At 42.3% G+C, this 26,022-nt stretch overlaps 1 protein-coding gene across 1 annotated transcript in view; it reads left to right on the forward strand.

Moving 5' to 3' along the window:
• Positions 1–19,717, forward strand: part of LOC126249317 (uncharacterized) — a 118,990-nt gene extending 99,273 nt beyond the window's left edge. The window contains exon 9 of the mRNA XM_049950971.1: positions 19,159–19,717. Within this exon, the coding sequence (XP_049806928.1) occupies positions 19,159–19,449 (291 nt within the window). The 3' untranslated portion in view covers positions 19,450–19,717. The remainder of the gene's footprint in view (positions 1–19,158) is intronic.
• The last annotated feature ends 6,305 nt before the right edge of the window (positions 19,718–26,022 follow it).

Here is a 26,022-nt window from a genome sequence, read left to right on the forward strand (position 1 = left end):
ACCTCAGAGCAAACCATCCATACACAGAGCAGTTTTAGATGTCAGTACACATACCCAGTGCTGGCCCATGTGGCCGAGCGGTTCTAGGCGCTTCAGTCCGAAACCGTGCGACTGCTACAGTCGCAGGTTCGAATCCTGCCTCGGGCATGGATGTCTGTGATGTCCTTAGGTTACTTAGGTTTAAGTATTTCTAAGTTCTAGGGGACTGATGACCTCAGATGTTAAGTCCCATAGTGCTCAGAGCCAGACATACCCAGTCAGTGCCACTGATTCATTTCAGAACACCATGTATACCACACATTAAATGTGTCTGTGCAGAAACAGAAGTCAAAGCTAGACTCAGCAGAAGGGAAACCCTTTTTTCTCTTGTGTATATTATTTTCTGGTAAAAGTGAAAACCATGTGTATAGTAAAATACTTATCCACTACCACTGAGCTGATCAATTTTGATGAAACTTGCTGTATGATAAGGACTCTGTACAAAGCGAGAAAGCAGTAATGCACTAATTACCATTAATGAATTATATGAGCGGTCATATTTATTTTGTGTCGAGGGGTAACATTGCAAAAGTCACTAGGAAATGGCCACTTATTGCATACATGAGTGTTAAAAATTGAACTATTAAATATTGATACACGTGTCAGATAGACAAAAGGATACTTTTGTAAATTGGATACTGTGCTTGGCCACGAATACAACTTATATACATTATTCCATTAAACAGTGTCAGATATTTACATTCTCTGAGTTTTACAAAATTAACTGAAAAGTGAATTTTGCTTGCTAAACCAAGCAACATTAAAAACTGAAAGTAGTTAAGCAGTGTGTACCAGCTGATGTCACAAACAGTAGTTATAATATTGTGCTGACTGAGTGCATTTTTATCCATTGAAGTTAGAACCCCAGCTGCAATATTTTATGTGCTGGGACCAAATGATTAAGCATCTGGAATCACATTTGGGAAGAGCAATGTTTGAATAATTGTCTTCAAATTGGTTTTCTTCGAAAGAGCATAACCAGTTTCCCTATCCACCCTTGTCCAGTCCAAACCTGTGCTCCATTTCTAATTACTTCAATCTCTGTGTCATGTTAAACTCTTATTTTCCTTCCTCCCAATTGCAGTAAGAATAAAAAAGATAATTCTACTATTCTCAGCATGTAATCTGCATTATATCTACATCTATACTCTTCAAATGACTATGAAGTGCATGGCAGCAGGTATGTCCCACTGTACCACTTACGAGGATTTTTCCCGTTCCATTCACATATGGAACATGGGAAGAGTGATGTTTAAATATTTCTGATTGTTTAAATGCCTCTGTGGGTACTGTAATTAATCTAATCTTGTTCTCACGATCCCTATGGAAGTGATGTATATGAGATTGTAGTATAATCCTAGAGTTATCATTTAAAATTAGTTATTTTGTTAGTGGACTTTCTCAGGACAGTTTCTGTCTTTAAGAGTTTGCAAGTTCAGTTCCTTCAACAATTGTCTGACACTCTCCCATGTGTCAAACAAAGCTGAAACCATTTGTGCTGCCCTTCACTGCATATGTTTGATATCTCATGCTACTCCTATTTCATACAAGTCCCACAAACTTGAGCAATATTCTATTGTTAGATTACTTCAGTCTTAGCGAAAAGAGACATCAGGACAACAGTAGATTTGGTTTAATTAACTCCTTTATTCTGGCCATCGGCCATAGTACGTCAGGAACAGTTTGGTGGAGGCGCCCAGTTGCCTCTCATGCAAAACAATAGATGTCCAGCATTACTGACAGAACAGGGAAGGGTGAGGCCAAGCATGACACCACTCAAATGCTACTGTCAGCAATGTCTCTGGCAGTGCCTGATGTCAGTGTGGCAGTGCAGCTAATGATATTGCAGGGGCAGCCATTACCTCACTCCAGTGAGCAGGCTGCTCTCTGTTCCAGTGGCAGCTCTCTCGTGACTCTGGACGAGCTACGCTGTCCCATGGTCGAACAGCAGACCCTGTACTGCATGCCAAGATGTTGCTCCATGTGTCAGAGGCTCATGGTGTAGGCTGTGATACTGAGATGAGAATATCTTAGTACACAAATGACAGAGTACTTATAAGCTCCAGAATATGTTCATTTAGGGCTTAAGGCATGTACTCTAAAAACTTTCATGGTAGTGAGTAAGGAAAGGCTTCCATCCTTCCACTAGCATGTTGTGATGTTAGCTGTTGCTACACCGCATTCAGCTGGCTTTGCTTTGCAATACCTGTCGGCAACCCTATAACTTAATCTTATTTATTTCGAACTTATTTCATTACTAGGCTTCTTGCACAATAACTTCTATCTCTCTATTCCAAACTTAGAAGCTAAAATGAATCAATTATCCAAAGGTCCCAAGTTCCAATCTCAGTCTGGCACATGGTTTTAATCTGCCAGGAAGTTTCATATCAGCGCACACTCTGCTGCAGAGTGAAAATGTCATTCTGGTAGCCTTAACACTCTCCCCTTATGCATTCATCTATCTTCTGCTGCTTTTATGCTTGGGGTATCCAATCCACTGGAATCTGGAAGATGGCTGGGTCCGAACTCAGTCATGTGCTTCATCTTGTACATAGCAAAACAAGGACTATGTTCAGCAGAACAAGTGCTGCTCTGGGGTTGGTATGACAATAGTCAGTGTTGTCTCTTTCCAGTACTGATTATCGTGATGTAATGCTGCACTAAGGTTTCCAGGGAGACTCGTCCCTCCTGCTGGTTCAGAGGTGTGTTTATAGACTGCATTAATTCCGTTCCTGTAGTTCAATTTAAGCTGACTAGATTTGCAGGAGGTAGTACTTCCATGGGCTCCTCTGGCCAATACAAACAAGACTGCGAAATATTCAGGTGAGCTATCCCTGAAATTGCGGTGAGCATATGGGAAGTAGGCCCCATTATCTTGCACGCTGTTCCATTTAATAACAAACCACTCCTGTTTAATTCTAGCCTCTTTGTGGAGTAAAACTTGCACTGCTCGAAAGAACTAGCCACTACCACAAACTTGTCAAAGGTAGAGTACAACCAATATGCCTCTACCTGCTGAAAGTACAACTTTGGCTCGATCACTTCTTTATTGCATTTTCTTACCTCCTTTTGTCCCATTGGCAGTTTCACTGCACAGGAATCCTGCCCCTGTCTTATTACCATATTCGGACTGACTGTGACTTCCTCTCAGTAGCATTTTTGTAACTTTACTTCTACCATTTCTACTTATCTTCCCTTGTCTTTTGCAATGAATAATAATCACTGCAAGGAGTTTCCTTTACTTTACGCCTATGGTCACAAACTTTTCATTAACAGATTACCGGTTTTGGTCTATAATGACCATCATCAGATCTGTTTTATAAAAACAAATTCGCAGCTTATGAATAATCACTGCATTTTTACTCTTATAATGTGCTTGTTTCCCAGCTATTGATATAGAAATGGAAATGTTAACTTTTGCTCCATTAGTTTTCACCAATACTGTGGCTGCCTTGATAATAAAAGGTATGTTTTTGTTCTCGGGTTCTAAAACCAACCCTAACTCCAGCGGTAGTTCCTTCTGTACTTTCCTTAGACCCTCTAAATACTGCTCTGATGACAACAAGTTTACCCCTAGCTGACCTCTTATGGCGTGCTGCGTAGCCTCCTGTAGTTCCGGTACCTTCACTTGTGCTTCCCAAACACTATTACTTCCCTATCTAAGACTACTACTTCGGTTTGTAGTTCCCAGATAATCTGATCAACTGCCTTTTCTGCAGTTCTGGCATAATGCATACTTCTCCACTCAGTTGTCATAGCAGTCGTGTGATATTCAATATGTCCTTCTGTAAACTTGCAATCTGTGTAGTGTGCCAATCACTCATGGCTTTGACTCCTTTTGCTCACTGCTTAACCTCTTCTACATGGTGTTGTTCACTCTTTAAATGTCTTCCTCATCATCAGTGCCAAATATAGTTTTCATAAGCCATCCTCCAATGTCGGTCTACCCCTCTTCCTTCATATATGTGGAATGACCCCCCCCCCCCCCCGAGCGTGTTATCTCACCTCACTCCTTAATTTCTCGTACGCTCCATGTGCTCTCTCACATACCCCAGCACTTCCTTTGAGTATCCCGTGCCTTTCCATTCCCTTTCATTTTCAATATTTTGAATGGTGATGGCATTTTACAACCATATACTACTTCATATGGCGATAATCCTGTATCGGTATGCTGTTTCGAGTCGTAAGTGGAGATGAAGTACTTAAAATAGATGACCTAGTTGGTGTGATGTGAGTCGATGTAATATCCAAGCATCTTCCCAATTGTCCTGTGCACTTTGAGCGAGGGCGTATAGTGGGCATGCGGGAGGCCGGGTGGACGTACCGCCGAATTGCTCAACACGTGGGGCGTGAGGTCTCCACAGTACATCGATGTTGTCGCCAGTGGTCGGCGGAAGGTGCATGTGCCCGTCGACCTGGGACCGGACCGCAGCGACGCACGGATGCACGCCAAGACCGTAGGATCCTACGCAGTGCCGTAGGGGACCGCACCGCCACTTCCCAGCAAATTAGGGACACTGTTGCTCCTGGGGTATCGGCGAGGACCATTCGCAACCGTCTCCATGAAGCTGGGCTAAGGTCCCGCACACCGTTAGGCCGTCTTCTGCTCACTCCCCAACATCGTGCAGCCCGCCTCCAGTGGTGTCGCGACAGGCGTGAATGGAGGGACGAATGGAGACGTGTCGTCTTCAGCGATGAGAGTCGCTTCTGCCTTGGTGCCAATGATGGTTGTATGCGTGTTTGGCGCCGTGCAGGTGAGCGCCACAATCAGGACTGCATACGACCGAGGCACACAGGGCCAACACCCGGCATCATGGTGTGGGGAGCGATCTCCTACACTGGCCGTACACCACGGGTGATCGTCGAGGGGACACTGAATAGTGCACGGTACATCCAAACCGTCATCGAACCCATCGTTCTACCATTCCTAGACCGGCAAGGGAACTTGCTGTTCCAACAAGACAATGCACGTCCGCATGTATCCCGTGCCACCCAACGTGCTCTAGAAGGTGTAAGTCAACTACCCTGGCCAGCAAGATCTCCGGATCTGTCCCCCATTGAGCATGTTTGGGACTGGATGAAGCGTCGTCTCACGCGGTCTGCACGTCCAGCACGAACGCTGGTCCAACTGAGGCGCCAGGTGGAAATGGCATGGCAAGCCGTTCCACAGGACTACATCCAGCATCTCTACGATCGTCTCCATGGGAGAATAGCAGCCTGCATTGCTGCGAAAGGTGGATATACATTGTACTAGTGCTGACATTGTGCATGCTCTGTTGCCTGTGTCTATGTGCCTGTGGTTCTGTCAGTGTGATCATGTGATGTATCTGACCCCAGGAATGTGTCAATAAAGTTTCCCCTTCCTGGGACAATGAATTCACGGTGTTCTTATTTCAATTTCCAGGAGTGTAGATTTAGGCCATGTGAAGCTCAGCTGGCAGTATTTGTTTGTGACATCATAAGACCTGCTGACGTAAGTACTTGCTGACTTAGTGTTCCTAAATTTTCAAAATTTTTAAAGACCACACCAATTCTTATTGAATACCATATGTTTGTATGGGGCATCGAAGCAGATTTCTGTCTGGATTGAAAACTTCTTCAATGGCAGAACTTAGCATTTCATTTTAGATGTAAGGAAGATAAAGTCAGTGACTGTTTAGATGGAGAATCATCTACAAACTTGAAAATCATTTGGAGTGGGGACCATAGAAGTTTTTAGAGCCATTACTATTCTTGTTATATCTTTGTGACCAGTGGATAATGTAGTTCCAACCTCAAAGCTTTTCATAGGTAATACAGTTATTTGTTGTAAGTTGTTGTCCTATGAACTTTGTAGTGATATCCATCTAGATCTTTGCCAAAGCATCAGCATGATACTAAAACTGACAAATTGTTCTTAATGAAGAGAAATACATTAGTTTACAGTTCACAAAATGTAAAATTTCAGCAGCCTTTGAATACATGGTTATCATTACAGCTTGTAGCTCAAATGGTTCAAATGGCACTATGGGACTTAACTGCTGAGGTCATCAGTCACCCAGAACTTAGAACTACTTAAACCTGACTAACCTAAGGACATCACACATATCCATGCCTGAGACAGGATTCGAACCTGCGACCGGAGCGGTCGCGCGGTTCCAGACTGTAGTGCCTAGAACCACTCGGCCACCCCGGCCGGCCAGCTTGTAGTGTTCAAGTCATAAAATACCTTAGAATAACATGTGGGTATTTGAATATCACATAGGCTAGTAAAATCAAATTATCTGGAGAGTAAAAACAGGAGGAGTTTGATTATAGTTCAGTCACAAAACTAATTTGTTTTAAAAAATCAATATCACTACCTCATCCCCCCTGGGGGCTCACATCTCTTTCATGAGTATGTTAATTCCCTTTCGATGCTACAAGTCTATCTTTCCCTTATTCTCTTTTCCTCTCTATCTTTCAATTGGATAGTCTTCTTGGTGCCTTTCTATTTTTCCACTGGGTAGTCTTCTTGGCGCCGATTGTGATCGGATCTAGTTTATGTTCTGGTCTCTCATTTTCTTACCTTCCTGCCTTCTTCAACCTGTCATCATTAATTATGTGCTCCCCTTGTTGTATTTGACTTGATACTCTTTTTCTAACTTTTGCAGAAGTCCACATTGTGCAGGGAAGCTCTCCCAGTGCAGCATATATTCCTCCTTTGCACCCTTTTCTCTTTACACCATTCTTTGTTGCAGTGGTACTATGCCCAAAACACAGCATGTTAGCCATTCCATTGGGGGGAGGTCATCAAGGTCCTGCACGGTGGTAGCCCCCTGACCACACAGGGGTGCACTGTTGGTGCGTGAGGTGGAAACCCCCCACCTAAACCAAGGAGATCTGCCTGTCATGACTGGGGCAAGAAGATTCTATGCAATGGGTTACTGTACAGGTAACCATTGCTGTGGCCTGAGTGGCACCTGTAAGAGGAGAGCCCACATTCGGAGTGAGTGGTACCATGGCAGAACATTCACACATGAAGCAAATTAAACTTTCTTCTGCGGGTGGCCGCACAGCCCCAACAGTCTCTTCTGAAGGTAAGACATATTACAATGTGGAGAAGTATGACCCTATTCCCTTCCTGGGCTACGTCACGGGAGGAACATAGGGCTCAGAGACAAAGCGAGGACTACTCCTCCCCCCAATTTTTGGTATGTTCTAGGATGATGGACCATGATTCATTTTTTACTACAAAGCATATGTTCTTCGTTGAACATCTCAAGGACAGGTTTGTGGAAGTGGCAGTGATTTGAAAAATGAGAAGTGGCTCCATTCTGCTTAAAACAGCTTCCCCTTCTCAGTCATGGGCACTGCTCACTTGCGACAAGCTGGATGATATTCCTGTTGCTATAACCTCCCATAAAAGTCTTAAAATGGTACAAGGGTACCATTTTCTACTGAGATCTTCTTTTACAGACTGATGACAAGTTGAGTGCTAATTTGGAGTGGTGAAATGTGAATTTTGTGCTTTGTGTCCAGCAAGGTCCAAAAGAAAACTGAGTGGATAGTGAAATGTTCATCTTGGCCTTTGAATGTGACTCATTGCCTGAGAAGGTCAAGGTGGTAGTGCATCGGCGTTATGTCAAGCCGTACATTCGTCTTCCCATGCAGTGCTACAAATGCATGCAATTTTGACACATGTCTTCATGTTGCACGCCAGCTTAGCCTGAAGGGGCTGTGGCCGTCAATTGGAAAAGAATGCACCTTTTGCCCTGCCCCCCATCTGTGTCAACTTTGGAGAGTACCATTCCCCCTGTTCACCAGATTGCACCATTTTCAAATATGAAAAAAAAAAAATCCAGGAATACAAGACTCTTGATTGCCTCACGTATCAAGAGGCCAAGAAGAAGTACAATCACCTAAATCTGACACATGTGACAATGATGTATGCTACTGTTACAACGATGTTGTCCACTTTAGTGACTGCACTATCACCCTCCATATCTTCTACATCTGACCCACAGGGCCACCTGACTAAACCCGTTTCCCTGGTGGTTGTGATCCTCCTCATACTGCTTCCCCCACACCCCTTTTGGGAACGTCAGCTTCCTATCTCCCGGGGACATCAGTACCCAACCCCCAGCTGTAGAAGCAACTCCCTCCTCCAGCACCACTTACCTGGAAAGGGTTCCTTCAGACATACTCTTCCCAGGACTCTGCTGACCTGCAACTGGAAGCCAGCTGGTGACCAAAGGAGCCACAGGTTGCGGGTCATAGGACTTTGAGTTCCTTTTGTTCCAAAATCTGGGGGGAACAGACTCTTGCCAAAGTCTAAATCATCTTAAGGACAAAAAGGTGGAGATTCTGATGGCCCCTATGCTACCAGACCCTGCATGTTCTGCTTCTGTGTCCAAGGCAGCATTCATGGGTGCCCCAATGGCCCCAAACCCTCTCATGGACCCTGCTTCTGGACAAATGTGTATTGATGGTGTATCTTCACAACCAGTGGCAGCATGTGGCATGGAGGTGTGATATGTCTTCTGGGTCCATTCATGCCCCACAAGATACTGATAGCGTGATCCTCTAGTGGAAATGTAACAGTTTTTTCTGACACTTTTTTGGGCTACGACATCTTCCGTGCACTTCCCCTATTTTGCATTGTCCTCCAGAAAACTTGTTTCCCAGCAATGTGGGCCCCTACCCTCTGCGACTGTTGGAGCTATTTTAAGAAGAGCACAGACTATGAAAGAGCATTGGGTGGTGTTTGTGTGTATGTTCTGGACTCGATGGTGTAAAGACAACTCTAGAATTTACAATCCGTAAAGCGTATCTCCTTCCCGACGGTGAAGTGTCCCAGAATGCATTGTCTGCACTGTTCTCTCAACTCACCCCACCCTTCCTAGTATTGAGTGATGCCTGCACCCCTTTGTGGGGTGGAACTACGACCACTGGCTGGTGTAAAACTGTTGAAAATTTGCTTGAAGAGCTCAGTCTTTGCCTCTTGAATAATGGTGTTGCCACACACTTCAGTGTGGTATATGGGTCTTATTCAGTCATTGACCTCTCCATTTGCTGCCCAGGTCTTCTTCCATCCACCCACTGGATAGCCCATGATGACCTATGTGACAGTGATTATTTTCCAAACTTTTTGACACTTTTAAAGCATCACTCGCCTGGGTGCCCAACCAGATGGACTCTCTCCATAGCTGATTTGGATGCTTTCACCACTGCCGTTGCCCTTCATAGCTCACTACATGGAGGTATTGTTGCAGTTTTCCAGAGCACAACTGTAGCCATTCTGTTGGTAGCTGACTCAGCAATCCCCTCTTTCTTGGGATCCACCTGTCAGAAGACAGTACCTTGGTGGACCCCCAAAATAGCCACTTTCATTACAGATGGCAGGCACCATAAGTGACATCCATCGATGGAGCACCTCGTTGCCTGTAAATGACTCCATGCTAAGGTCCGCCAACAGAGCTGAGAATGCTGAGAGTGATGTGTTGCTACCATTGGACCCCATACCCCTCCTTCACAGGTCTGGGTAAAGAGTCAATCCTCTATGGACGCCAGTACCCTGCAGGTGTACCTGGTATCTCTTTGAGTGGTGATGTCTGCACTGATCCAGATGCTGTTGCTGAACATTTTGCTTTTCATTATGCTTGAGCCTTTGCATCTGAGATTCTTCAGCCTGCATTTCACATCCTCAAACTACCTTTACCATTTACTACACACCACCTAGAACCTTATAATACTCCATTCAGTGAGTGGGAATTCCTCACTGCCCTAGCTGTTTGCCCTGACTCATCTCTATGGACAAATCCTCAAACCCATATCAGTGGATTTCCAACACATCTTTGCCATTGTCAATCATATCTGGTTGGGTTTCTGTCTCAATGGTGAGAAAGTGTGATTGTCCCAGTACTGATACTGGGTAAACATCCCCTTGATATGGACAGCTGTTACCCAATTAGCCTCACTAATGTTCTCTGCAAGTTGCTCAAACATATGGTGATCCAACAGCTGTGTTGGTATCTTGAGTCTTGGGTCTTTTGGTTCTGTCCCAGGGCGGTTTTCGCTAAGGCTGTTCTTCCACTGACAATTTGGTCTGCCTCAAATTTGCTATTCAGTCAGCTTTTGCTCGACATCAACATCTTATTGCTGTCTTCTTTGACTTGTGTAGGATGTATGACACTATATGATGTTACTACAACCTCGCTACCCTCCATGAAATTTTTATCAGGAACTTTTCATCTCACTGTACTGTCTGGGCTCAAGTTGGTGCTTTCCATGGTACTCTGGTATCCCAGCCCAACAATTTTGACAGCCCGCAAAAAGGCATGGACATAGACAACAGCCACTAGGTGATGCCCATATAATCTGCGAGTGCTGCTGCCATTACCACAGTGCTATGCTTGGGCCATACTTGCTGCGCCTATCCATCAGCACTCACAGGGGTTCTATAAAGCCAGTAACACAGGGCCTCAGACCACAGTCATGTTCTGACAGTGCACATGATCATATCTCTAGTCATCGTTGTTTTGGTTGCTGATGGATTTGTATGCTCTCTTTGTGGTCAATTGTCCCTGTTGTGTGTGTCTGTGTTTTACCAGAGATTCCCCGTTGACGCTGTCACCCCGTCAGCTGGTGCACTCCAGTCTCGTTCGGTTCTGCTTACTAGAGGTAGTTCCCATATACAATAGAATGGGGTTCTACAGGAATCTGTATTGAGAGAGCACCTTTTTCTAGTTGCCACTGTGGGGTCTACAGTGTCACCCTCCCTGTATGCTGATGACTTTTGCATGTACTATTGCTCCTCAATTGTGGGTGTTGCTGAACGTTGACTGCAGGATGTCGTACACAAGGCACAGTCCGGAGCTATCACCCATGGCTTCCAGTTTTCCACCACCAAGACATGTGTCATGCAATTCTGTCACTGTCATACTGCTCATCCCCAACCCAAACTCTACCTCGAAGACCAAATGTTCAGTGTGGCGAAGTCTTATAGTTTTTTGGGATTTGTCTTTGATGAGCAGTTGAAGTGGCTTCCCTGTCTTCGCCAACTTAACCAGCATTCAGGTCAAAACAAACATGCTGCTCACACCTTAATACTCTTCACTGTCTTGGTAACACCATCTGGGATGCAGATCACTCTACACTTTTGTGGCTCAACAAAGCTATGATCCTGTTGTGTCTTGATTATAGGAGCTTGGCATATGGCTCAGCATCACCTTTAACATTGCAGATGTTAGACCTGATACACCATTGGGAGGTCTTACTTGCAGTAGGTGTCTTTCTCACCAGCCTTGTGAACAGCCAACTCATGGAGGCTGGCATCCCTCTCCTACAGATCAAACACCAACAACTGTTGCTCAGCTATGTAGTACACATTTGCTGCTTCCATGAGCATCCAAACTACTGTGTCCTATTTCCTGGTAGGGATATCTACCTCCCACAACAGAAGCCAAGGCCTGGAGACACAATTGCAGGTCATATACAGTCTCTGCTCTGAACTCCATCTTTCTCCACTGTCTCCTCATGGCAGTGAGAAACTGTGAGCACCCCCATTGTAGGCACATGCAAGATGCAGCAAACTACACTCCCTTCTGAATGGATGCAGTATATTCAGTGCAGAATTGGTGACCATTACTTGAGCCCTCAGTCACCTTTGTTCCTGCACTGGGTAGTTGTTCTTAATTGGCAGTGACTCCTTCCGTAATCTTTAAGCTGTCGACACCCATTGATTGTCACTAACCAGGACCTCCTGTATGACCACCACCACACTGAATGGTGAGTCATCCTGTATGGACCTCTGATCACAGTGAGCTCCCAGGGAATGAACGTGGTGACTGGTTGGCCAAGTTGTCTGCCAGGATGCTGACTTTAGAGGTGGCAGTACTGGAACCAGATCTTTGGTTGACTCTATGCCAACAATTGTTGGAGGCCTGTAATGTGGATTAGTTTGCTCTGATTTCTCTGAATAAACTGCAAACCATAAAGGAGACCATGACCATGTGGCAGTCTTCCCTTCATGCTTCTCAGAGGGAATCTACTGTCGTCTGCGAGCCTTGCATGTGCCATACTTGGCTCACCCATGGCCCCATCCTTCAGTGTGAGGATCAACCCTACTGTCGGTGTGGTGCCCAACTCACAGCGACCCACATCCTACTGGATTGCCCTAATTTGGCAACCTTACAGCGAAACCCTAAACTGCTGACACACTGCATCAGTTGCTAGAGGACAATGCCAAAGCAGCTGGTTTGGTTTTACATTTTACCTGTGAAAGTGGTTTTTACTCATCTCTTTGATCCAGGGCACATTAGCCTCGTTGGCCGATTGAATGATTTGAGGGGTGGGTACCCCATTGCCTGCTCTGATCTGAGAGGCACATGGTGCCTTTGCTCAGTGGTCTGACCTGGTTGCTGCCTTTCCTGCCATTTTAATTCTTATTTCATGCATGTGTCACTAGTTGACAGACTCATCATCATTGTTCTGTTTCCTGAGATTTTATCTTGTCTGTGTAGCTAGTATTCTTGTAGTAATAGAGGGTGTGGAAGCACCAGTTGGATGCAAAGGATCTGTTTCCAGTCATATAATGTCTTCTGGGGACCTCCAGCTGCTTCATGGATGGGGAAACTCTTCCACCTTCACCCTTTTACCCGTTTCATTTCTACTTGCTGCTATCTCTTGGCTTTCTTGATTCTTGGACACAGTCAATTCCATTTGGATTTGTCTTTGTGTACTTCCTCTCTGGGGACTGTTCCCATCTTGAAACACAAAGGATTAAGGGACTGATGACCTCATAGTTTGATTCCTTTAACCTCTTCAATCCATCCATCCATCCCTATCTCATTAGACTAATAATTTTAGGTAGGTAACTAATTCTAAAATTGTGAGATATAAGCATTAATGCATGACATGACAAGGCAGCAGCCACAGCGAATGCATTAATTACATTATTTGAAATCCGCATGCAGTTGGCGATGACAGTTAGATGCAGCCGGCCACTTCCTTGGTGTGGTATGCTCATTGTTGGTTCCACCTAGTTATTGGCTTGCTCATTGCTCTGCTTTTGTTAGTCAGTTGTTTGCTTGCCATCCAAGTTGACAGACATGTGAAGTGAATCCATTATTGCTGCTTCCCATTTCACTACTTTCTCAGTGTGTTTTGGATTGTTAAGAAGAGTCTCAAGAAGAGTTGAATGAATTTTTCTTGTTCAAGTACCAACTACTGGTTAAGCAATTGCTAATTTACAGCACTATCTTTCATATAGTATTGAACATAAATAGCTGAATAAGTAAGATATAAGTAGGTGTGTCAGTTTTTTTATTGTTTGTAATTGTGGTGCCACTGAGCAGTGATCATGAAAACGTCACTATAAAGGATGTACACAGTTACAGACTAAAAATTACTTCACAGTAAAGACAGAACTGAATTCAGCATGTGCTTCAAGCCGTCCGTTTCACTGCAGAATAAAAATTGCACACATAGGTTGACATCTGGTCATATCGCAAAAGAGAGCACACAATTTGTAATGCATTTTATCATTGCTCTTGTACTTGCCAAGTCACCTCCTGAACATGCCTGTTCTAGACATGTAGCATGTGACAACATTCCTCTAGTAAAGCTTAGTATGCACTGATTCATTGTTCAGACTAATTACCACAATTCCTTGAAGTTTGAAGTTAAGTAACTCACAGCCCATTGTTTGAAGAATTTGCAGAGTGTGATTACTAATCTGAAGGAAGCAAAAATTGGCAATCTAAAATTGTCATCTTTTTTTTAAATTCGTCCCCCAAACCATCTCCAGAAGTCTTACAAAATCTTCTGTTGTCATCTGCAAGAAATTTTCCACCCTTAATTTTTTTGAGGCATCAAGAAAATTTGTGCCCAACTCTGTTTCCTTCTTTAAGCTCAGGACTCCACCAAATGTTTATACACTGCCACTACTTTTCAGCTGGTGCACTTTAAGCTATATGTTGGTGTGGACAAAATGCAGCTGTCATATCAAAATAAATATTTATGATTGTAAAACACTTATATCTCTTTATAGCCAGTGGAAAATAGTTTACCAGTCTTGTGTATAATTTCAAAGTGTCCAAACAAATAATATCTTACTATATGAAGGTGCGTCCCAGAGGCAGAGCATTTTTGCACTCTCAGTTTGGATGGGACTGCATCACACCATGCAGAGCTTTGCAGAGATACACTGTGAATAGCGGTGAGTTTGAGTGAATGCAGGCTTGCAGCTGGAGCAAGTCAAGACAGCAAATGCAGCATTTATTATGCTGTACCATCATTTTTTATTTAAGGAAAAAGCCATCATTAGTGGCTGAAATCATTGCTAAACAGTGACGCAGTGCATAGCAAAAACAGTCTTTCCTGTGAACTGCATACTGGTGAGAATACACAGTTCAGAAGGGTTACCAAATGTCAGTTGAACACTCTGAACATGTGTTGTATCTGAACCATAAATAATGAACACAATTTGTACAATTGTAATATCTCACAGAGAGGCTGACAACAACTTTGCCCTTTCTGGCAACTAGATTCTTTTATTAATTTGACATATCTATTCAAGATATCCAAAGTATATCAACAATTGTCACCAAAGTTTACATATTGCTCTCTTTTTCAATTGTTTTGCAGCACACACCATTCATGACACATTGCCAGTAACCATTTCTTTTCCATACCAAAAGAAAACACACAATACATTGACTTCCAAAGTGGCATATTTTGTGGATTTCTTTGTAGGAATAAATATACATAACCTCAGTTTGCAAGTAAATATGATGAATATTTTGACAGCACAAGATGAAGTTGTCAGTTTTCTTCACAGATTGGAGCTTTACCAATGCAGGGCTGAAGCTAACACGTTTTGATGTTACCAGAACTGATAGTGATCCTCAACACCAGCAGCAGTGAAGTCATTTTTTATTGTCAGTAGTAAATCCTGTCATTAATTGTTTTTCTGAATGAGACAATTAACATGTAATAAATCAAGGAATATTTTTGGGTAGTGAAGTTCAACCCAGAACACAATGTATGGGGCTATGTGGAGGCAACACATGGAAAGTGGATTTCTCTAAAACAGAATTAGCAATATTGTGGAGAAAGATTAGTGACAAGTGTTCATTATTATCAGAAAAAGTTTTAAGAATATTGATTTCATTCACCACAACTTGTACGTGCAAAAGTGGATTTGTGAATGTGGTGGCAATGAAAACAAAAGCAAGGGTCCAAATGAACCTGGAACACGATTTACGATTTGCACTGGCCAAGACCAAAGCAAATATAAAAAATATTGTTAGAAATAAGCAGTACCAATCATCTTATTGACCTTCGTTATATTTTGATTTAATATAACACATACAAAAACATGTGAGTTTTATTTGTTGAATGTTAATGAAATACTATTTATTTTTATGTAATTTTAAGAATAGAAATGTTGAAGCAAGTTTTTTTCCATTTTAAACTTTAGTTAGATACTAAACTCTGTTGGGGTATTGGTTTCTGTATGATTTTGTTCAGAGGTAACAGTATCAAAAAGGTTGGGAACCACTGACATAGACTCTGGTGTATGTAAGGCATTTGACAGATTTTGATTTATCGGTAGGATAATGGATAAGTATCATCTGTGTATGAAAGATATTGCTGATCAAAACACTTGTGTCGGAGTAATAGGAATCTTTAACCATATAGATTAGACTAGATGAGATTAAATTACATGTACTTCTCGTTCCAATAGGTCCAGAATGAGGAGATCCTCTAGACTGTAGAACATGTCAGAAAAAGCAGGAATACCCAATAAATATTTAAAAAGAAAAGCAAATATGCTAACGTACCTTCCACAAATCCCAAGTGGAATGGTCCTCATGGATGTGGAATAAATTTTAAAAAATCTTAACCATATTTTAATCTAAATGGTAATAATTAACACTCACAAAACATGTAAATGTTCAGTACAGTGAGGTGCATTTGATAATTCTTGAAATATAAATATTCATCAGGTAGAAAAATCATTTTACAACACTTGTACAGAAATCAGATTGTACTAATACTCTCATTATTTGGTATTATTAGTAACATACACACATTAGTTGTTTCTAATTAGAAATTCATCATTGGAGTAGGAACTGGCCGCCAATAAATCCTTAAGGCTTAAAATTTTTACGGTTGCTGGCAAATTATTGGAAATGTGTGTTCCTGAATAACAGACAACTTTTTGGAACAAAGCAAGTGACTTTAAATCTTTGTGAAGACTAGTCTTATTTCTAGTATTGATTGGACATGGAAAACTTTAACTTGGCTTGATGAGTTACCTCAAAAATAATCTCGTATGACATTATGGAATGAAGGTAAGCATAGTATGCTAGCTTGTTTATTTTTATATTACCTTATGTTTGATAACATTCACACTGCAAATGGAATTTTATTCAGATGCTTCAGCAGTTCTGTGGTACGCTTTTCCCAGTTGAATCTATTATCAAGCTGTAAGCCCAAGACATTAACACTGTCATCTTCTTCTCTCTCTTTGTCATTATATTTTAAGCATAGACTGAAGGGAAACTATTACAAGTTCTAAACTACATTTGTGTGTGGTTTTTCTTTTTTCAAAATTTTGTGACAAAGAATTGGTAGGAACTGTTTATTGATGTCAGTTTCACTAGCCGATCTTTTTAAGATTGTACATGATTGGCTCTTATTGTGATGTTCATGCCATCAGCAAACAAAACAAACTTGGCATCTGGTAATGTTACAGATGAAATGTCACTGATATAAAGTAAGGACCCTGAGATCTACATCTATATCTACATACATATTCTAAAAGCCATCGCCACTACTAGATGTTTGCTTTCCTGTTTCACTCGCAGATAGAACTGACTTTCTGATATGAAGTCCTGAGTTCGAGTCTCGGTCCGGCACACAGTTTAATCTGCCAGGAAGTTTCATATCAGTGCACACTCCACTGCAGAGTGAAAATCTCATTCTGGAAACATCTCCCAGGCTGTGGCTAAGCCATGTCTCCGCAATATCCTTTCTTTCAGGAGTGCTAGTTCTGCAAGGTTCGCAGGAGAGCTTCTGGAAAGTTTGGAAGATAGGAGACGAGGTACTGGCAGTAAGTACAGCTGTGAGGATGGGGTGTGAGTCGTGCTTGGGTAGCTCAGTTGGCAGTTGGTAGAGCACTTGCCCGCGAAAGGCAAAGGTCCCGAGTTTGAGTCTCGGTCTGGCACACAGTTTTAATCTGCCAGGAAGTTTCAACATTGCATCATAATTCTGAACAACACGGGCACTGCAATATCATATTTATTTGCTGACCCTTGGCAAGCAATTTATAATTAAAGTGTTTCCTTGTACAGGAATATACATAATGAATTTATGAGTGCAAGCTGTAGACACGTTGTTGACAATGTATGGCAGTTTGGGTCTGGCTGTGGAGTGTATTGGGATAGCCTAATAGTAAGGTGACCCCTGGCGATAAGTGGGAAATCTGCCTACAAATCCTGATCCAGCACAAATTTTCATTGTCATCATTCCATTACACAGCTGGTGGTTTTTCATATTCGCAAATGAAAATACATTTCATGAACACCATGCATGTGTATATGACACTGAAGAGCCAAAGAAACTTGTACACCTGCCTAATATCGTATCGGGCCCCCGCGAGTAGGCAGAAGTACCACAACACAACGTGGCATGGACTCGACTAATATCTGAAGTAATGCTTGAGGGAATTGACAACATGAGTCCTGCAGGGCTTTCTATAAATCCGTAGGAGTATCAGGGGGTGGAGATCTCTTCTGATCAACACGTTGAAAGGCATCCCAGATATGCTCAATAATGTTCATGGCTGGGGATTTTGATGGCCAGTGGAAGTGTTTAAACTCAGGAGAGTGTTCCTGGAGCCACTCTGTAGCAATTCTGGATGTATGGGGTGTCACATTGTCCTGCTGGAATTGCCCAAGTGCATCGGAATGCACAATGGACATGAATGGATGCAGGTGCTCAGACAGGATGCTTTTGTGTGTATCACCTGACAGTCATATCTAGACATAGCAGGGGTCCCATGTCACTCCAACTTCACACACCCCACACCATTACAGAGCCCCCACCAACTTGAGCAGTTCCCTGCTGACATGCAGGGTCCGTGGATTCATGAGGTTGTCTCCATACCTGTACAGATCCATCCGCTCAATACAATTTGGAGCAAGACTCATCTGACCAGGTAACATGTTTCCAGTCATCAGCAGTCCAATGTCGGTGTTGCCGGGCCAAGACCAGGCATAAATCTTTGTGTCGTGGTGCCATCAAGGGTACAAATGTGAGCCTTCGGCTCCAAAAGCCCATATCGATGATGTTTTGTTGAATGGTTTGCACACTGACTCTTGTTGATGGCCCAGCATTGAAATCTGCAGCAATTTGCAGAAGGGTTGCACTTCTGTCACGTAGAATGATTCTCTTCGGTTGTCGTTGGTCACATTCTTGTAGCATCTTTTTCCGGCCACAGTGATGTCAGAGATTTGATGTTTTACCAGATTCCTGATATTCGCAGTACACTCACGAAATGGTCATACAGAAAAATCTGCACTTAATAGGAGATGCTGTGTCCCATCACCATTGTGGTGACTGTAACACCACGCCCAAACTCACTTAAATCTTCATAACCTGCCATTGTAGCAACAGTAACTGATCTAACAACTTCGCCAGACACTTGTTGTCTTATATAGGCATTGCCCACCGCAGTGCCATATTCTGCTTGTTTTCATATCTGTGTATTTGAATATGCATGCCTATACCAGTTTCTTTGGCACTTCAGTGTATAATCTTTATAAGTATTATTTGGTTCATCGTAACACTTCTGTAGCCATTTAACTTGCTCATAATTCTTATTTATGTTAGTTTGTCTTGTCTTATATTGTCAGTTCATTTTAGTTGTGTGATCTCTCTAATTTATTCTTCATGAATAGTGTAATGCATTAATTACTTGTTTTATAATTACAAAAGTGAACAAATGCAGATGGAATATGTGTTCCATTTTAATGAGCTAATGTCTGGGTTTTTGTAAAATTTTGTTTTAATACAAAGAATTGGTAAGCTTAAGCTTAATTAACTATAAAAATTGTTTCTTACATTATTATATTCATTTCATTGTTGCAGATATTTAATCCCAGAGGAAGAAATAGTGTACCAGGGTCATCGTATGAAGCGCTTCCTCAGCAACCAGTTTATATTATTACTAACTACACTGATCGTATCCCAAAGAACTCTCTTACTAAAAAAGTCAGAATAAAACAACTTCCTGGAAAAGGGGAAAGTTCCAGTTCTAAAAAGAAATCAGGAAAGTCAGTTAAAAGAAACACTAAAAATAATTGCATCATAAATGATAATACTGAAATAAACAATGTTCCATCAGATAAAATTGAGACTACTGATGATGAAACTTTGTAATTGGCGCTAAAGCACTCAACTTGTATGATGATAATGTCTGATGCCTAAGGAATAAGATAAAGATTTTGGAAATTATCAATTCAGGGTAAACCTCTGAATTTCTGTCTGTGTATGTAAATTGAATTTCACTTGGTTTTGAACAGATATTACTTTTTAAATGTTTGTTTACTGTTGTTTTATTGAGGATATGATTCTAGAACATGTATTGAAGATCCTTTTTGATAGAATATTGCATTCTTATTTGTCTATTAATCCATTTGTTATGAAATAAAGTTGTAATACAAAATCCATTCCTGTTATATCAGAGAAACTATCATCATGAAGAACACTTGCTGTCTATTAATCCATTTGTTATGAAATAAAGTTGTAATACAAAATCCATTCCTATTATATCAGAGAAACTATCATCATGAAGAACACTTGCTGTTTAGAATGAAACTTCCAGATGCGTTCAGGCAATTGTGAACTTTCCTCACAGGCTAAAAGTGTGTGTGGAATTAAGGCTCAAAATGGTTCAAATGGCTCTGAGCACTATGGGACTTAACATCTATGGTCATCAGTCCCCTAGAACTTAGAACTACTTAAACCTAACTAACCTAAGGACAGCACACAACACCCAGCCATCACGAAGCAGAGAAAATCCCTGACCCCGCCGGGAATCGAACCCGGGAACCCGGGCGTGGGAAGCGAGAACGCTACCGCACGACCACGAGATGCGGGCGTGGAATTAAGGCTCAAATCTATTTCTTTATGTTTCACAGGCAGAGCTCTGCCTCATAACCTGAGTCCAAATTTCAGTGTGCCAGTGCCTCTCCTACATTAGAAAAAGTAAGGCCATGAGCAATTTTCTATTGGTAGAGAGTTGTCTAGGCACACAACTTTTATCTGTGAGGAAGTTTTGCCAGAAGTCAGTGTTCTGTGAGCACAGACACTGCCTCAACGAATTTGCTGTGGCTATGCAAATGACCAAATTATGCTAATTTATCATAACTAATCCTGTGAAAGATGATTAAATACATCCCTAGAGCACATAGATTATAGGGGTATACTGATTCTTGTGCATAAGAAAGTCTGAAATTAAATACCTGAAACTATCAGGCATCCTCGTCCACTAGCTAATGGTTAGAGGATGCAGGCAGTCAATATGTAGGGTGGCTACTAGAGCTCTGCATTTCGATGAAAACAACCGCTCGAGCATTTCCCGTTTCGTGCCGCTGCTCGACGGCTGGGAAAGGCCCACGCTGCGATACGGCTGTGGCCGTCTAATGCGCCATGTGGCCGGTTGTCCTCCACCTCTCGGTTGTCGGTTGGACTGTCGAGCACTGCCGGGCGCTCGAGCGTACTCACAATCTCGGCCGGTGACAGTACAACCGCCGCGCGCTCTACAGTGCCGAATCGCATTAGAAACCGTGTGTAATCGCAGTTGGCGACCTGGCTTTGAGCAGCGCAAACAGCGTTATGGATAAACCAAGTATAGGTCGTAAACGTTCCATTCATGAAACGAAGAGAAGTATTATGGAGAGAATTAGGAGCGGCTCATTAGTCCTGAAGAAGAAAGACATGTCGGAAGAGGGGGCGAAAAGGGAAGCTTGGAAATCGTTTTCACTTGTAGTGGATCCTGTTACGCAGGCTTCTGCTGGTTTCGTGCAATGTACCACATGTGATACCATACTTTCGTACCAGTTAAGCACAACAGCCATGATTCGGCACTGCAAAAGTAAATGAGGAGCAGAAGTCCACCAGCCACTTGCAGTACCAAGTAGCATAAAGAAAGTAGTTGTTGATAGGTTGGTCGATATGAGTGGAATAGATTTGCTACCGTTAAATACTTGTAATAAGATTGGCTTCAAGAATTATTCGCAGGAGCTCATCAATGTTGGCGCCACTTACGACAAAGTCAGTATGGAAGATGTTCTTCCGCACCCTACCACTGTATCGCGGCATATTAAAGAAAAGGCAGACAAAATACGGGTGACAATGGTGCTCAAGATAATATGTGCCTTAAAGAACAAAATATGCGCTTTAGACGCTGATCTGTGGTCTGATAATTACAAGAAGAGAAATTTTTTGACTGTGACATCGCATTATGTGAATGATGAGTGGCAGCTAGAAACGCTTGTTTTGATAACAACCGAGTTTTCGGACGTACCTAAGACAGGAGAGAACACGCAGCACGAAATCGAAGAGCGGATGCTTAAGTTAGGAATTAACAAGAATGATCTTACGAAATGTTACTTTGTCACCGACCGAGGAGCTAATATGAAGAAGGCACTTGTATCTTACGACCGTTTGCCTTGCTTTGATAATTGCTTGATGACTGCGCTTCGTCTCACATTTCAAGAGATGTTTTTGGAAGACGAAGCCCCTGAAATCCTGTCGTGTCTACTATGAGCAAGAGCTATAGTAGGCTATTTGAAGAGATCGGGTCACTCGGGGCGTCTGCGGCACTCAGTGAAGCAAGAAGCTGTAACTCGGTGGAACAGTTTACTGTTAATGCTCAATTGCGTCATAAATCAAATCGACGATATTCGAGATCTACTAGAATCCCGGGGGCAATCGACACTCTTAGAAACCTTCCAAGAAGGGTGCGTACGAGACGTTGTCGCTTTTCTAACCCGCTTTAAAGAAGCGAGTTCGGATTTGGAAACTGCAAAGATAACAACGCTGGAACGTGTGCTGCCGTGGTACAAGAGTCTGTCACATCATTGTGAACCAATAGACTGTGACAACGAGGTAAGAACACTTTCTACAGGTTACGATCCTTTTATACAACTGTTGAATTATCAGAGTGCAGTTATGTATATTGGGTTTCCTTTTCATCTCATGGCGAAAATAAAAAGGAGAGCAGCATACTTCATCACAGAGAAGTGCAAAATTGAGGCTATTCATTAGGTTGCCACGGTTCTATGGCCATCACGGCGTCATTTGAAGAAACTCAAAGCAGACGAAAAGCAAGCCGCGTATGCTGAAATTCAACGATTGTACTCGGAACTGCCCGTAAATGGTAAGGTTCATTCACTGAAACCAATTAGTAAACGAATGTTTGTTTGTCTAATCTGCCATCTTTCGTTAGATCAACATTTATTACGTCTACAATGTGATATTTGGGAAAGGTTTCGCAGCTTAAACATTCCACAATGCGTTTTGATGTAATTTGTGCGATATATATAAAATGTCACCGTAAATATAGTCGTTTAGTAACCAGTAATTCTAACTACGGTGTATAAAAAAATGGTTCAAATGGCTCTGAGCACTATGGGACTTAACATCTTAGGTCATCAGTCCCCTAGAACTTAGAACTAGTTAAACCTAACTAACCTAAGGACATCACACACATCCATGCCCGAGGCAGGATTCGAACCTGCGACCGTAGCAGTCGCGCGGTTCCGGACTGCGCGCCTAGAACCGCGAGACCACCGCGGCCGGCAGGAATATCTTACGGATGTTTTCATTCAAGTTTAGAGTCCATTCAAGCAAACAGTGACCAAGTTCTTCGCATGAAAAAGTCCAGGATGGACTGGAGTTCGGATGAGGACGACGAACATGGACACACAGTTACTACCAATGAACTCGATAAGTTCCTTTCGCTCTCCAAATCCGACTGTAGCTGTGTCGAAGGACAAATTTTTCAGTGGTGGAAAACGCACGCGGGGTTATTTCCAAGGCTGTCGGTAGTAGCCAGAAGAGTTCTCTGTATTCCTGCAACTAGTGCTGCCAGCGAGAAAAATTTTAGCCAGGCCGGTCACCTGCTGTCCAGCAAAAGATCGTGCCTGGAATCAGACAAGGTGGATCATCTCTCATTGATCCATCACAATTACATAAGTATTCACAACATACCACATAATCACAAGGAAGGAAACATTCCTGGAACTCTATAAATGTATGATTCCACTTTCATTGACTTCACAGGAAGAAGTTCAAACCGCCAGCTGTAGTAATAGCTCCAGGAACACAAATGACGCCTGTGTATCAGGGAGCACCAATGACGACAAACGAATTGTATAGTCCTGATTCACTTGTAACGTTATTTACAGGTCATAATTTGTTCAGAAATTAACATTTTGCAACAAAATTTCGTGAGTATTACTTTTAACTCCGTCATTCCTTCCCGATCCTGCATTCAATATTAGTACAACGTATATGTAGTCGAGTTTGGAGATAGGCTACACATAGTCCATAATTAGACTACTGTGTTCCCGTTTGTTTACAGAACGGAACAAAATACTAAATACAGACATTAAAGTTTTTAACGTTAAAATTACTGGAATACATGATAACCTCAAGGGCGAAACTCCAGTAGTCTGCAACATATTAACAAACATCAAATATAACATATACGAGTGCATTATTTAGGTCATAGAACTGGTAGTAAACAACGAAAGACAAGAAATAAGTGAGTGGTTAATGTGAAGCGGTGGCCTCTGATCTCAAGGAGTGTGACGAAGCGCCACTCGCTGGCACTGAGTGCACCGGTTACTGGCGACCGGCCGAGCGTTTGCCGCACTCGGTCGAGCGCTGGCGATCGGCTGCCCACAGCCGGCGGAAGAGGACGCTCGGCCGCGTACTCCCGAGAGCCAGAGGGGCGAGCGGGACTCGCCGGTAAAAATCGGAGATAATGCAGACCTCTAGTGGCTACTAAATGAAAGAGTTGGATCAGTTAACTTTTTATTTTTATTTTTAAAGAAGAAACAAGATAAATTAGAAAAACTTTATGAACAGATTCGAAGCACAAGAGCTATTGAAATATGGGTTTCTTTATCAAGATGTATATTCAGTAATTAATTACAAAGGGTCGCCACCACCAGTACATTGGACAAGTTGATTCAAATGGTGGCCGCATAACAATTTACAGACAAACAAATAATAATTTCAATTATGGTACATAAAGAATCAAATTAACATGACCTCAACAGAGTATCCTACTGGAATTAAATTCGGAAGCAAGGAGTTGCAAGATCATTAGAGGTGGTGGTGCTGACCACTGAGACATGAGAGCAGCTAATGAAGAATGCCGCTGATAGTAGCAAGTTGATTGCATGAATAAAAAGCATCATGTTGTTGATACTAACACAGCTGAATAATCTCAAAGTCACAAAAAAGCTAAAGTATAGCTCCAGAATGACTTGGTAGAAGGCCGAAGTCCAAACATCTCCTTCACTCAGTTACCACCAGCCTGACTCCCCTCACTCTGGCACGCAAGCCCTTCCATCTCACCTCAGAACAGCACTTCCAAAAACCGCTCTGCTACCAATCAGCAAAACAGCCTAAGTGAACTGACAATCCCAAACTTAGAAATAGGAACAGAATAATTTAACGTGCATTAGCCAATGGAACCCCTTAGATTCACTGACCAGCAGGGACCAGGCAAAGATTCCCAAAGCTGGTTCTCCACAATGGGAAATTCTGCATATTTAAGGAAGACTACATGGCTCGTTTGAACAGAAGGAGTGCTGAGAAGGCTTTCGAAATGCATATGTGTCAGTATTTCTGGCATATGAAGACAGTGCAACGAGTGCAAACATAGCAGGCAGTTTCACTGTGGGTGGCCAAAAGCACTCGCTGATGGCTTTTAATGAAGGCCTGGTCTCAGCCTGACCACTCATGAGGTACCAGATGCTGTTATCTGCAAAGCTCACCTGAGCATCTTCTGGTCCATCTCCCATTGACCATACACAGCCACTGAATGATCTCTGGGCTGCTGTTTGCCACAGAGCTGTCCTCTTGGGAACCCAGGTACTAGGAAAAATGAGGCTTGACTATGTCGTTCTGCAGTGTGTGGGAAGGTTGCTGTTCAACAGTTATAGGAGGTACCATATGCTGAGTCAAGACTTGAACAGCGAAATCTGAATGTAACCGGAAGTGAGCTCAATACCAAAATCCAGTATGATCACCCATCTCCATTACTAGCAGCTGTGGCTTAACCACTCGTGAGTTAAATCTTTACAATTGAGTGTCATGCATGTTAAACACAGAACAATTTGGAAAGAAAAATGAAGACATCAATGTTTGATGTGCTAATCCGTTATGCAAAGCAGGATATATGTGAGGTAAGGCCTGGAACAGGCTGCTGCCTCACATCAGCCTTGTGTCACATTTAAAATTGACGCAAGTAGAGGTTTCACCAAGAAATATGGTGGGATTTTTCCCAGAAAATTTTTCACAACCCAACAGATAGCGAAAATGTAAGAATCATAGTAGAAAAACTGAAAGAGGAGAAGAGTGAATGTGTAGAATCTGTTGTGCCTCTGCAGTATTCCTATTCATTATTACATGATACCCACAAACACACTTAAGCTAAATACCTTAGAGAAATTAATCTAAAATAGAAAAAATTGGCTTCAGTTTGCCACACATTCATATAAGTTAAACACCAACCTCTACCGCAGATGTAAATGAGTAAGAAAAATGATTAATTTTCTCAGAAAAGGAAAGACACGCTTGACAATAGATGTGCATATTCAAACAAGATTGTACGACCATAAAGTGTGAAACTTTATAAAATATGACGTGCGATTGCAGCATTTTTTAAAACTCATCAGTATAAAGCTCATGCAACTCTTTGTGACATGTTAC

Source organism: Schistocerca nitens, chromosome 3 (genome assembly GCF_023898315.1).
Source record: "Schistocerca nitens isolate TAMUIC-IGC-003100 chromosome 3, iqSchNite1.1, whole genome shotgun sequence".
Lineage (NCBI taxonomy): Eukaryota > Metazoa > Arthropoda > Insecta > Orthoptera > Acrididae > Schistocerca > Schistocerca nitens.